General features: G+C 41.0%; 1 protein-coding gene across 4 annotated transcripts in view; it reads left to right on the forward strand.

Moving 5' to 3' along the window:
- LOC117816857 (serine/threonine-protein phosphatase 2A 55 kDa regulatory subunit B gamma isoform) overlaps window positions 1-14380 on the forward strand; it is a 32656-nt gene that overhangs the window by 7491 nt on the left and 10785 nt on the right. For 2 of the 4 annotated variants that reach the window (XM_034689238.1, XM_034689239.1), the window contains exons 5-10: window positions 1171-1327; window positions 10330-10427; window positions 10662-10827; window positions 11546-11658; window positions 12606-12783; window positions 13543-13707. In XM_034689238.1, coding sequence (XP_034545129.1) covers window positions 1246-1327; window positions 10330-10427; window positions 10662-10827; window positions 11546-11658; window positions 12606-12783; window positions 13543-13707 — 802 coding nt within the window. In that variant the 5' untranslated portion in view covers window positions 1171-1245. The remainder of the gene's footprint in view (window positions 1-1170; window positions 1328-10329; window positions 10428-10661; window positions 10828-11545; window positions 11659-12605; window positions 12784-13542; window positions 13708-14380) is intronic. The other 2 variants (XM_034689240.1, XM_034689241.1) reach the window with 1 other exon arrangement.

The following is a 14380-nucleotide window of genomic DNA, read 5'->3' on the forward strand; positions in this document are numbered from 1 at the left end:
GTGTGTGTGTGTGTGTGTGTGTGTGTGTGTGTGTGTGTGTGTGTGTGTGTGTGTGTGCATACGCATACGCATACATAACAGCGTGTCTGTAAATCTTCCCATAGGGATTCCCCTGCCCTTTAACTCCTAGAGGGGAGTCATGCTCTACCTCCCTTTACCTCAGCTTCCCTTCCCTCCCTCCATGTCTTACCCCCCCCCCCACACACAATCCCTCTGCCCTCTACAAAATCTTATGACTGGAGAGACACATAAGGTTCGATGATAGATGAGAAACACAAAATAACTATTAAACCATCATCAAAATTCAGAATTTTGATATTTTTAACAATTTTTTAAATAAATTATGACTGATTGCATTTAATGAATAAGCATACAAACCCCTGTTATTTTGAATGGTTTTAATGTACCTCAGAGGTTGAAAGATTTCTCAGTTATCTGAACAAGGAAGCACTGAGTGTTGGAATTTAAAACAACCCCCCAAAAAACCTTAATTAGAATTACAACCCCTCATGCTAGCATGTCCCAGGGCACTTGCTTCAAGAACCTTGGTATTATGCCTGTGGCAAATATATGTACGTAAGGGTTTCTGCGATGCTGGAAGTCAAAATAGAAAACGTGTTCTGTTTTTTTAAATCTTGGACATGAATATTTACTTGTGTGTTCTCATTTCATATACTTTCAATCTGCACTCCTGTTGCTCACACAAACTCAACAGTTTAAAGGAACTGCTTTGGGCTTTAGAAACACATGATAAGCAGTCATCATAGCGCTATGCCAGTCAGCTGTCATGACTTTTTAGTAATTGTTCATCATTGTCACCTAGAGGGACATGTGAGAGATAATTACACTTCATTAAAAAAACAGCCAGTCAAGACATTTTGAGACTGTGTCTATTTCTGTTCATCCTGCATGTCTTGCAAATCTCCCAGCCAAAGCCAACATATCCATACATCATGTTAAAAAGATACAGATCTATCATTAATGCATCATATATCAGTCCTTTTTTTTTTCTCTGATGAGTTCTCATGGCCAAGTGTGGTGATGCAGTAACTCAGCCCCCACCCTTAACCCCACCCTGCTCCTTCCTACCCCTCTGCTGCTCCCTGTTGCCCTGCTCCCTCCCTCCTTCCCTCCCTCCCTCCCTTCCTTCCATCCTTGCTCCTCTTGCAGGGCTGCTCCTGGCTATAGCCTGAAGAGCTGCGCCCATCCTGTCCACCCCTCTCCACCCTGGAGTCCTCCCCCAGGATGTTGAGCCCCATCCAGGTCCTGTGCTCCGACATCACTACCCTTTCTCTGGAGCCCGAGCCGTTTGCCTCTTACACTGAAGGTGTGTGCTCTCTCCTCTTCTATCCCAACAGTCCTATGTCTGTTGCACAGTTTCCCCATATGAACCCAGTGTGACGTATGACAGCTGATGTGTGTGTGCCTGTGTGGAGAAGACTGAATGTGAGAAAGTGTCTGTGTTGGGATGAGGTGTGATTGTCATGAAGTAGGTGTGTTAGTGTGTATGTGTGTGTGCACGCGAGCGGCGTGTGTGTGTGTAATTTATTTGAGTCAGGTGAATTCTGACTGGCTGAGTCTGAGTGTTAAAAATATCTTAAACATCACATTTTCTCTGACTGTCTGCCTCATCCTTTTTTGTGTTCCTATTTTTGCACCTGGCTCTTTATTCTCGTCTCAGTGAGCTTGCTTCGGTGTGTATTCTGTGTCTATGTGAAAGTGTGTGTGTGTGGGTTTGTGATTGATATCTTTAAATAGTTTGACCAGATGTCACCCAGTCTTGAAGCAGAGCTACCTTTGTTCTTCCTCTTGTCATACATGAACACAAACATCCTAGGACACATTCTCTGAAGCCCTTGATATATAGTGTCCATGTACTACAGATGTCCATATGTGCACACATATGAAGCACAAAGGACGTTCTTCATTTACCGACTACATATTTGGTCAGTAGAATTAATGTAACAGTATACTTTGCTGCAGTGAAGGAATAAAGATAGAAGTAAATTTGTGCATCTGAATTAAGGGCTTGTTTGCCCTCTAAAGAAGAATTATCTGCTTTCTGTCAACTTCTCATTTCTGCTCTTCATACAGAGAAAGATTACTGTGACTGTGTAAAACCAGGGGGAAAGATGTCTCAACACGTATTAGTTTTTATGTTGCATTAACGCATAATCTCAGTTTTCTGTTACCTGGGTTAGACTGGGAGTTAACCCTCCGGTTATGTTCGTTTCTCTGGAACAGCAATGATGTTCCTGGGTCAATTTGACAGAGCATATTCAATTATCCAAAAGTGTCAGAACCCCAAAAAATCCCAATACAATTCTTTTTTTAATCTAATTACTAACTCCATTACTAACCAATTAAATCAAGATTAAGTTCATTGGTGTTCTTTAATCCTCACAGATCATGGTTAAAGGAGGATAACTCACTCGTTTTTCATTAAAATTCATGTTAAATCTTTTTTAAATGTACATTGGAAAGACCTAAATATAAATACAATAATTTGACAGATTTTTTTTTATTTAATTTTAGTTTTTTTTTTTATTATTATTATTTTTTTTTATGAAGTGATGTTGATAAATGAACACCACTCCTCTTCTGTCACATGCTGCCCAAATTTGCATCTAGCTGGTTTGGAAGGCATATATTGCCTAAAATAGACTTTAAAAAGGGTCAGTTTGACCCGCAACACAACAGGAGGGTTAACCAGCCAAACTCATAGTCATTTTTTATGTTAAAGTCATAAATCTGTGTGACATGCAAACTAACTTTTACCAATAATGAACCACACATTGCAGCTTTTAGAATTCACAAGATAAAAAGTCAAAATGTCTTGCAGAGCTGGATTACAGGTGTAACTCACACATGTGGCTGAGCCCGACTCAGTTTGTGATTCTAATTGTTTGTGTCCATAACCATTAGGCTCACACCAGCTCTGCTCCATTGTGCCGATGTGTGTTTGGAAAAATGGCAGATCCCCTGCTGTGCTGGGCTTAAATCACCCCACTCCACACATGTGCACCTCCAACACAAACACATGCACCCATTTTTTTCCTTCAGATACCTCCAAAACTGCTGGACAGGGATCAATTTAACGTCTCCCTCCGGCACTCTCTCCCCTCGTCTCCTCTGCCCTCCCCTCTCCCTCTCTCCCCCCAGCCCATTTATTTCTCTGCAGGGTAATAGAGTACACACACTTGTGCACACGTACACAGGAAATGCGGGCTGCTTGAGCAGCAGCTTGCTGACCTGACACACACACACACACACACACACACACACACACACACACACACACACACACACACACACACACACACACACACACACACACACACACACACACACACACACACACACACAGACAACTCCTGCTGAGTGGTGACTGGTCCTTGCTTTTAAGGAGTGTGTTTTTGGCTCGGCTTAAATGGTCCGTGTTTACTCAGACCTAAGATATCTGTAATTGGGACGGTTGGACGTCTGCTCCCCCCTCTGTCCCTAAACCAGCCGTAACATAAAAAAAGAAAAAACATCTCCCTCAACACCCTCCACCAACCTCTCCTCTCCTCTCCTCTCCTCTCCTCTCCTCTCCTCTCCTCTCCTCTCCTCTCCTCTCCTCTCCTCTCCTCTCCTCTCCTCTCCTCTCCTCTCCTCTCCTCTCCTCTCCTCTAGTTATTGATGAAGTATCTACCAATCTCCCTACAACATTTTTTGGACTGTTGAGACGCTGTTGTCCTCACGGTGCATTTGAGTGTTTGCTTGTTTGGTGTTTATCACTTGTGAGTGTTTTTTAAAGCTCTGTGTCACTGAGTTCATTCATGTTTGTGTGTTGTTGTTTTGTATTGATGTGTACTGTATGTGTGGGCGCCTGCACTTGCAGTCACAGTGTGCTCCTCTGCTCCTGCAGCGTGGCGATGAGTCAGACCGGCCTGCTGATGCTAATGGACTGTCTGTGGGAGACAGACACAGCTAACTTGCTATACTGTAGCACTCACACAATCACTGACAGAGACACACACACACACACACACATGCACACACACATCCACACTATAATACTCTGACTTACAGCTTGAGCTCCCATGATGATACTTTTTTCTTCAGTAGTTGTTTGTATTCTGACTCGTATATTTTTCTGTCTGTGGCGTTTTTCTAATAAAGAGCATCAGAGTGCCAGATGGATGTGTTAGCTGTGTGTGTGCATGCCATAGCGTGTGTGTGCGTTTGTGCGTTTGTGTGCATGCATGAGTGTAAGTAAAGGAGAGGAGAGGAGAGGAGAGGAAGATGAAACGGCTTCACGTCGGTAATAGACAGAGGATAAGAGAGCAGAGTGTGTGCTCTATATTTTATTCAGCTTCATTGTGTGCAGCTCCTGTAGTTTTTGCTTAGCTTAGCTTTTTCTCTGTGCAACTTGAGCGGAGATACATTTATCTGTAAATGCCCACCCCCACAGATCATCAAGCACACACACATTTTGTGCATCATTATGTGACTGTGTGCATTCAAAGCTGCTTGGTGTGCGTAGTTGTGTTTGTGAATACACTTTATGTGTAAGGGCTGTGTTTTTTTTGATGAGTGTATGCATTAATTATAGGCACATCCTTGAACCAAGGCTCCCTCTGCACCTCCTGATATTAATTTAGCAGTGTTTGTTAGTGGACAAAACTGCAGAGACGTAATTATTCTCCTGCACTCCTTCTTCCTGCGAGAATTGGATTGATGAATCCCACTTCCTCCTTTCCACCAGATTGCCATATACGGCTAACTGCTACGAGTACCGCTGCCACTGGTTGGCTCTGCCTGTTACCATGGCAACCCCCCTGCTCACTGAAGGACCCCCCTCCACCTCCCTTTTTTTCCATCCTTTCCATTCTTCCACCACCAGCATCCCTACCACTACATACAAGCTAACCTACAGCCAGGCAGAGGAGTGTGCAGTGGGGGAGGGATGAGACAGAGAGGGGGAGAGATAAATGTGGATGGACAACCAAGAAGAAAATAAACGAGTGTGATGGGCCAAAAAAAAAGAGAAACTGTGGACCAAGAAATGAGAGATGGGTAAAATAATCTGCAGGGGCTAGGAGAGAGATTGAGGGTAAGCCTGAAACTGAAATTGAAACTGAGAATAAAAGGCACTTTAGAGACGGAGAGATCCAGAAACAGTGTAATGACTAGTGGAAAATGATGAAAAAAGAGAGAGAGAAAGAGAGAGAGAGTGAGGTAACCAGTATTACATGAACTGAGTGACGAAAAGGGTGAATAAGGTTGTGTTGGTGTAGAGAATGAGGAGCAGTCCCTGCCTCCCTTCATCATAAAATCTCACTCTCCCAAGGCCAACACCGAATAGATGAGAGGCTGCAGCTTTAAATCAGACTCTCCATAATACGCTCTATTTTTATTACAGGCACTGCTTTTTGAGGACCAGGTTCTTTTCTACCAACACTAAGCTCAGCTGACTCAAGCGGTTGAAATGAAATCTACTTTTGAAGCTAATCTGAGACATTTTGGGAGATTTCATTTGATTGCTTGGCAGTGTAGTACTAGGTTTGTGCATTCACTGTACAGATGTCTGTGTTTGTAATATACAACACTAGGTCAGTAAAAATGTATCTAGTAAACATGCCCATGGATTGTGCAGCTTCCCTCTCCATTACTTCAGACAGATTTTGGAAATAACTTGAGATTTTGGTGGCTTTTGTTTATAGTGTAACTGGTCAGTTATGAGTTTTGTTGTATGCTTTTTGTACATTTTACACAATTCCATGCAGGACAATGGTCTTTTATCTTCTTCATGTTAGGCCTTTGGGTATGCTTTGTCTGCAAAACAGTGAATCGCACAGATTACAAACATGCTATTTTACAACTGCTTAAACGCTTTAACCTTCCTGTTATGTTCGTGTCTTGCATGTTTAATTATCCAAAAGTGTCAGAACCCAAAAAACATTGTTTACATGTCATTATTAACTCCATTACTAACCATTTCAATCAATATTTAGTGTACTGGTCTTCTTTACCTCTAACAGATCATGATCAAATGATGATAAGTCACTTATTTTTCATAAAAAGAGTTCGTGTCAAAACTTGTTTTTAACGTACATTAGAAAGACCCACATATAAATGCACCTGTTTTACATACCATATATTTGTTTTATTATTTATTTATTTTTTGTTTTATGAAGTGATGCCCAGATAGTTATGCCGTATTTAGCTAGTTTGAAGGGCAAATGTTGCCTAAATGGGCAGCAACCTCTGAATACCACTAGCCTTTCATCCACTTTGACATTAGGGCTAAGGTTATGGAGTAGTAGAAGTTGCTCTACCCACAATCCCCCCAAAAAAAAATTAGTATTTGACCCTTCTGACCCTTTTTAGCCTCCACTTTGACTGCCGGGTCAAACTGACCCAAACAGTATATACGTAATAAACATTCAGGGGGGGTTGCAAATCCGTGAAATGACTTTTTACACTTTTTAATTTAAATATGTTGATAATGCTAATTTAGCCAAGCAGAGGAAGTTTCACACCGAAAAAATACCTTTAACACATTTTTAAATTTTGAACTCTAAAATGGGTCAATTTGACCCGCAACATAACAGGGGTGTTAAAAGAACTGGAATTTATTTCTTTAGTAATAGTTATCTTTATTCAGAACCCACTGGCTATTGTCTGACAAGAAATATATGCCTCAAGGAACAATGGCCAAATTCTTGGTACTTCCAGTTGCTAGCAACAATTCCCTTTTTTGTGCGCACTGTATTGTTTACTGTGGATTGAAAGTTTTGAGAGGCGACCATGTTTTCAAGTTGAAAGCAAAAGCAAATTTTGCCCTTTTCACACTTCTTTTCCTCCCTCAGAGTCGCTGAGTTTCAGAGGTTTTTTTGGGTCTCAGTTTTACTGTTAACAGTAAATTACACAGGGGATTCACCCTGGGTGACTTTAGTAGTATGACCCTGAAAGGAAACCAGTTTTCTTTGATTGGTTATAAAGGCGTCTTAAGTTTGTCAAATAACAGCAGTATAATACGGTTTGTACAAAATAAAATGCAAGCTTTGTTGGGTGTGTCCTCAAGGAGGGAGCTGAACTAAAACAAACACCGTCTCTGTCATGGTGTAGTGAGTCGATGAGTGTCGTCGAGACAACAAAACATATAAAAGTTGACTGAGACACTTTAAGATGAATGTGTTGGTTGTGAATGTGGTTGTTTGTGACCATCAGCATCAAACAGAAACTTTCTCTCATTAAAGCTGGCGTTGGTAGTCAGATTTAGATACACTTTTTGTTATACTGGTTAAAATGATCTTTATGTCCCGATGGCAATCAATACAATAATGTGTTCTTAAAAAAGAGCGGGAAAAAAAGCTGCTATCTACAGCCGGAGTAAACCTGGGAAAACACCAACCAATCCCTGCCATCAGGAGCCAAATTATGAAACCAATCAAATCCTGTCCTGTCGTTCTGCCCGCCTCCTGCACGTACATTTCATGTTTGTTTGTGTTTTTAACTTTCACTATGATAATGTTTTGGCGTTTTCTTACCGCTGAGTGAGACATGAGTTGACGTAGTGCAAAACACAAATGATGCTGAGGACCGGTTTTGAATGAGTCATGATCATATGGTCGTGAAGCACCGGCGCTCGTGCATGTGAGCGGGGGCATCATTTTGGAGGAGCTCCGAGGGGAGGAGGGGAGGAATTAGACGGAGTCCCGAGGAAATGCTACATTCAAATTCATGCTAGTTTTCTGTGACTACCAACCCTAGCTTTAACAGATACTTTTTTTTTTTTACAAGAATGTAAATGGAGGATTTGAAACTTCACTTAGCTGAGCACTTGGATAATCACTTGGTTACACTTGGTTAAACCTTAGTTCTCTTCAAGTGAAATACCTTTTTGCTGCCTGAAAAGCCTGAATGTTGGTCAAAATGTGAACCTTGTCAAATATTAACATGATTCAGTTTGTTTGAGACTTACCAAAATCGAACATTTGAGGCTGACACCAGTATAATTTTAGAGGCAACAAATCCACAGATCACGGATGACCTTCAGTATGTGGATTGTGTACCTCAAATATACTCCAAAGACTGCTCATGTCACCAAATAACTACATAAACAACAGAAAACATTGATCTATATAGTCTACCAATTATTTTGAGTGACTGTGTCTGATGATACACTGAAACCATAGACTGTATAAGATATGGACGTAGTATCCATGACGTCACCCATCTGTTTCTGAAACACTGTTTTGAGGCCAATCGTCTACGGCAGCCATATTGCTGCTGTCGAGCGATTGTGGCGTAAAGAGGTGGGCTTTGAGCCTCCTAGCCAACAGCTACAGTGTTCCCACCTGTCAATCAAGTCAGCTGTGCCTCTCATTGGAAGACCCGTAATCTCAATATCTTTGAATTTGCCAAATTAGAAAAAAATTCACCCCCCTTCAGTGTGTGCCGATCGAGAAATGAGCTATCCAGACTACACTTTATTTTTTGTACCAGGCTGTAAACATGTTTATTTCTGCTGTAAAGATTGTCTTTTTTGAATTGGTGTGTATGTGGTTTCCGGTACTTCCGGAGCCAGCCTCAAGCGGATCCTCGATGAACTGCAGTTTTTAACACTTCCACATTAGACTCATATTTTTAGACCGGAGGTTGCCGCTTGACTGAAACACGTGCTGCTGACAGAGCTGAAAGTATTGATGTTGATGCTTGCTCTGCTGTACATGATGACACCATTCCTGAATCACCCCAAGCATTGTTCTCTGCATCATATGACCTCGAGATAAACACATTTTCCAAATGACGCAAATAAATAGTACACGTGACAACAATAATACTGATTAAACAACATAATAATGGGGCTTAAAGTTTTATATCCGTTCATGTCTATGGTTTTCTCAGTTTAAAAGGATCAGTAGTGTAAACCACAAGCTTACCAAGTAACTCTTATAAAGGGGCTGGTAATTAATAGTGCTTTATTAAACACATTGCTGTCATTAATCCTGTTTATCTTTCATATTCTTTATTAATACAGGATCAGTTTTCTATGTGACGAAACTGTATGCCTGCCCAAGTTTAGAGCAATATTGCACCTGTTCTATTATTTGACAATCTATCATAATCAGTCAGTCTGTCATTACTGAATTAATAGATTAAAGAATGTTTGTACAGCAGTCGCTTTTATTTAACACAGGATATTTATCCCTGATGATGGATGTGCTGTTTGGTTTTTCTCACGAAGCCTTGCCAACAGAGTCTCTTTTTTAAGACTCAAGCAATGAAGATGCATGTTTTCAGTTCTGAAGCGTGGATTTTGATGTCTCGATCAACAGGAGCTAGTTTCCTATTGTCAAACCTATTCAGGATTACAGCGTGTAGAACAAAAGGTAATCATAAGAGGAGGATAAAAAGGAGGATAAAGAGGAGATTAAATGCAGTGTGAAACCAGATTTGAGCTTCAGATATGACACTGTTATGCATTTTATAAGACTGAGACTGAACCAAATACTCTCTGTTATCATACTCTGTGTGTTGTGTGATTCAGAAAGGCCCTCTGAGAGCAACATAGCAGTAAATGCTAAGTGGTTAATACTGTGCTCACTCCTCATACATCAGTGTTTGTCACTGAGTCACTCTGTGTTGGTGTCTCAGGGCAAGTGATGGGGACATCGTTGCCAGTAAACAAATAAATGTTCTGAAAAATGAAAATTGAATGATATCTAATTACTTATGCGTAATTTCTCTGAGTTGTGCTTACGCATCAAGACACTCCAGGGATGGCTAATATTCTTATACACACACACACACACACACACACACACACACACACACACACACACACAAACACAGTCACGATGAACTCAAGTGACTCTGTAATCTGGTGTGACTGAAGTGCCATAGTGTGCGTCACTGAATGTGTCATACTGGAGCACAACTAACACCTGTGCCACGTGAAACAGCTGTGTGCACGTGGGTGAGTGTGTGCGGTTGTGGATCTCTGTTTGATTTTCCGTGTGTTTTGATTGGCTTTCAAACATTTTCTTTTAAAGCGTACACACCGTTTCAGAACATTTGTGTTAGTGATCAAATATTGTTTTAGTCATCACTTTAATTTGCATAACTAATCAATTTACACGTTAATGCTTTGACTGTTTACTCCCTTTAACAATTTAGAGGAGGATAAACAGCTTATCTAGATGAATGATGATGTGTGCTCAATTAGCTAATGGCTGTTCTTTCTTTCTCTTCCCCTGTCATTCTTTCCTCTCATGCTTCATCTCTTTCTCTCTCTCTCCCTTTCTTTCTCCCTCCATCTTTTCTCTCTCACCCCAGCTGATATCATCTCCACTGTTGAGTTCAACCACACAGGAGAGCTCCTGGCCACAGGGGACAAAGGAGGCCGAGTGGTCATCTTTCAGCGGGAACCTGAGGTACACACACCATTCACAAGCACATACACACTAAAAATATCATTTTTCATTCCAGCTCTGTGAGCAATAATAAACACAGTGTTTCCCTCCAGCTACACCTCAGATTGACTGATAAATAGTTCCCTCTCCTGCTGTGTCAGAGACTGTATAATTACCACTGTGTGGTGTCTGTACCAGGCTACTCCTTCACCTGGTCACCTGCATCTTCTTCTACTCCTTGTTTTCTTTCCCCAGAGCAAGACCGAGCCATTCTCCCAGGGAGAGTACAATGTCTACAGCACCTTTCAGAGCCATGAGCCCGAGTTCGACTACCTTAAGAGTCTGGAGATCGAGGAGAAGATCAATAAGATCCGATGGCTGCCTCAGCAGAATGCTGCTCACTTCCTCCTCTCCACCAATGGTGAGAGACTACACACACTCATGCCTCTCAGAGCAACCAGAAAGAAGTGGATGTGGTACATAGCTTTTTTTGCACCAGTTAAAATTCTTCATCTCAGGAATCAGATTTTACCTCCTCAGAGTTGCATTATATTTCTGTAGTGCATCAGGAGTTAGTCTGCCTCAGATAAGAGATCCCATCATCAGTTTATGCTCTGAGTTTATGGCTCTATGGGAGGGTCTATAGATTTACCCTGAGCGCGCTGTTATTGATTTATTTAAGTACTATATTATTTATGATTGAGTGTATGAAAAATGTAGGACCTGCCTCAGCAGTGGGTTAATGCTGCTGCTTGAGTGCTCGCTGTAATTTTTTCCATCATAATACCGAGTCTCTCTGTGTCTGTCAGTGTTGATGAAACAAAACCGTACTGATCACTCATTGTTTTTCAGAGCTGACAACTTGAAGTGTGTTGGAGGATTCGCCTGTTCATTTTCTCTTTTCTTTGGGTCTCAAGTGCCTGAAAAAACAATTTACACAGCTCTTTTTCTTTTTTTTTAAGATTTCAGCCTTTGAGTTTGAGATGAAATGCTATCTTTAGCCTCCTCTGAATGCTAAGTCACATGTAATGTGAGATCTCGGGGTAGCTCAGTAATCAACAACCACCTTTTATTCATTTCCTACACACGCGCTTTATATCTGTTATTATCCTTCACTTAATGGTCTGTCTGTTTCCCAGATAAGACCATTAAGTTGTGGAAGGTGAGTGAAAGAGACAAACGGCCCGAAGGATACAACCTGAAAGACGAGGAGGGTCGTATCAAAGATGTCTCCACCGTCACCTCTCTACAGGTATCTATCTATCTATCTATCTATCTATCTATCTATCTATCTATCTATCTATCTATCTATCTATCTATCTATCTATCTATCTATCTATCTATCTATCTATCTATCTATCTATCTATCTATCTATCTATCTGTCTATCTGTCTGTCTGTCTGTCTGTCTGTCTGTCTGTCTGTCTGTCTGTCTGCCTGTCTGTCTGTCTGTCTCCCTCTCTCTCTCTCTCTCTCTCTCTCTCTCTCTCTGTCTCTCTATCTATCTATCTATCTATCTATCTATCTATCTATCATCCATCCATCCATCCATCCATCCATCCATCCATCCCACAGTAAAAATTTGTTAATGAAGTCAGCTGTGCAGCAAAACTGGGTCAGTGGGTACAGATGTGTTTGCATGTGCAAAATTGGGTCACTGGCACAGTGGCACGTGTGTGCGACTGCCTGAGTGTGTGGGGGTGGAGGAACAGTGTAGTTTCCAGCTGTGCACAACAGCAACGCAACATCATCATTAGTCAAAAGCATTTTGGTTTCCACTGTGGTGAATTCTTGGAGATGCATACCCTGTATCCTTTGCAGAGATCTAAAGACATCCATGTGTTTGAGGTGATTGCTTCCTCTGGGCTGCCTACACATAAGGACACACATTCAAGCTGTGTATAAAAATGTAAATCAGGCATTGACTAAGACATTATGTTTTAATGCAAATGTCAAGTTATGAAATGCAACCAAATGTGCTTTCAATCATATACTGAATTGGATTGTGATCTCGCTTGCAAGCGAGCATGTTGGGGTCCTAGCAGTAATTTATTATTGATGTCAAGGGGAGCAATTCATTAAGTATTAATTCATGATGCAATCAAACAATTTAAATTTAATCTAATGTTGGTTTTTTGACAATCCTATTTCATCCATTTAGTTACACATGGTGAGAAACTGCTCCTTTCCTGTATTTCAGGTGCCCGTGTTGAAGCCAATGGACCTCATGGTGGAGGTGAGTCCGCGGCGAGTCTTCGCAAATGCTCACACCTACCACGTCAACTCCATCTCCGTCAACTCTGACTATGAGACCTACATGTCAGCTGATGACCTGAGGATCAACCTCTGGCATCTGGACATCACCGACCGCAGCTTTAGTATCCTTTGTTGGCTGTAGAGGGCATGCACTGCAAGAATAGGAAAAATCAAATATACATGCAATTAAGCTGGAACAAGCATGAACACACATGAACAAACACGCTGAAGCCCAGGAGTAGGTTATTTAAGCACAAGGACACACATAGCTAACGCATACATTAACACATAGATGCTTATACATGCTTCTCAATCAGTCCCTGCCCACACACACACCCACTACAAATTTACACATCCCACTTTGTTGTATAAAGAAATGCACTGAGACACTCAGTGATGGGGGGAGGGGAATATTATTACAGAGAGTGAAAATCTAGCTTAATGAATAATTCAAAAGCTGCATAAATATTTCAGCTCCTTTCTGAGTTCTAATCCAGCTCAATAGGACACAGTACAGTCACATCGCTGACCCAGACAGGATTTATGATATTACAATTTATCTGAATATGGAATTACTTTCCTCCCAACAATCCCCCCAAGATAGATTTAAATTGGTTTGCTTTATTTCTTCTGTAAATTATTTACACATCGTCAGATTATGTTTACATTTACATACACTCAGTTTATTTTGTGTGTGGATTATAGACCAGCGTGGATTTCTGTATGAATACAGTTTCAATTAGTTTTACATTTGATAAATAAAGTTCATAGAAGGGCGAGTAAAAGAACACTTCGATACAGTGTGGTAGATTTAAAAAAACACTCCAAGTCTTAGGATGTCAACACTCTTTGTTGTTTTTTTGAGCGATGCTTCTTCTCAGACATCGTGGACATCAAACCGGCCAACATGGAGGATCTGACTGAAGTGATCACAGCGGCTGAGTTTCACCCCCACCACTGTAACCTGTTTGTCTACAGCAGCAGCAAAGGCACCCTGCGTCTCTGTGACATGAGGGAAGCAGCGCTGTGCGACAAGCACTCCAAATGTGAGTTTATATTTTGTGAGCTGGCGTGAAGACATTTTTTTTCATCCAGACAGGTCAAAATGTCTGACTCTGGTAGCTCTGAATATTTCAGCCCATGAATTACTCCTCGGAGATAGGGCTGAAAAAATGTTCAGGAGAAATATTTCAACAAGGGTTTGATGAATAGAGATGGAATTTGCTACATGTCTTAATGCCCCCACAGAACAAAATGTTTCACGCTGTGGATAACACTCTGAATTTTATTTTGCAGGGGTCTGCTTATCTATCAGAATAGATCTTAACTTTTAGCTTGAGGGATTTATGTGGTAATATGTTATTACAGTTTTTCTCAGTCGCTTTAGTACATTTCTCGAATCATCCTCGACATTTGAAAAACAGTGAGTGCATTTCTCAAAACAGTTCTTACAAATAGCAAAACACCATTGATTACCTGCAAAAGCCAGTATCTTGCTCAAAATCCTTAGTTCATCTCTCAAAAGTAAATATCTGTGTCTATGAACATGTCAGTGCCATCAGAATGATAAGTCCTTGTGTCATTGTGTGCGGATAAGACAGTCAAACTGCTGAGTCATGTTGTCAATATAACAATGTACTCTGGAGGGACGTTCTGATGTAAACTATGGCTAAAGTTTTGATGACAGTTATTGTAAATTGTAAGTTACACCTTAGTGTA

This window comes from Notolabrus celidotus, chromosome 8 (genome assembly GCF_009762535.1).
Source record: "Notolabrus celidotus isolate fNotCel1 chromosome 8, fNotCel1.pri, whole genome shotgun sequence".
Lineage (NCBI taxonomy): Eukaryota > Metazoa > Chordata > Actinopteri > Labriformes > Labridae > Notolabrus > Notolabrus celidotus.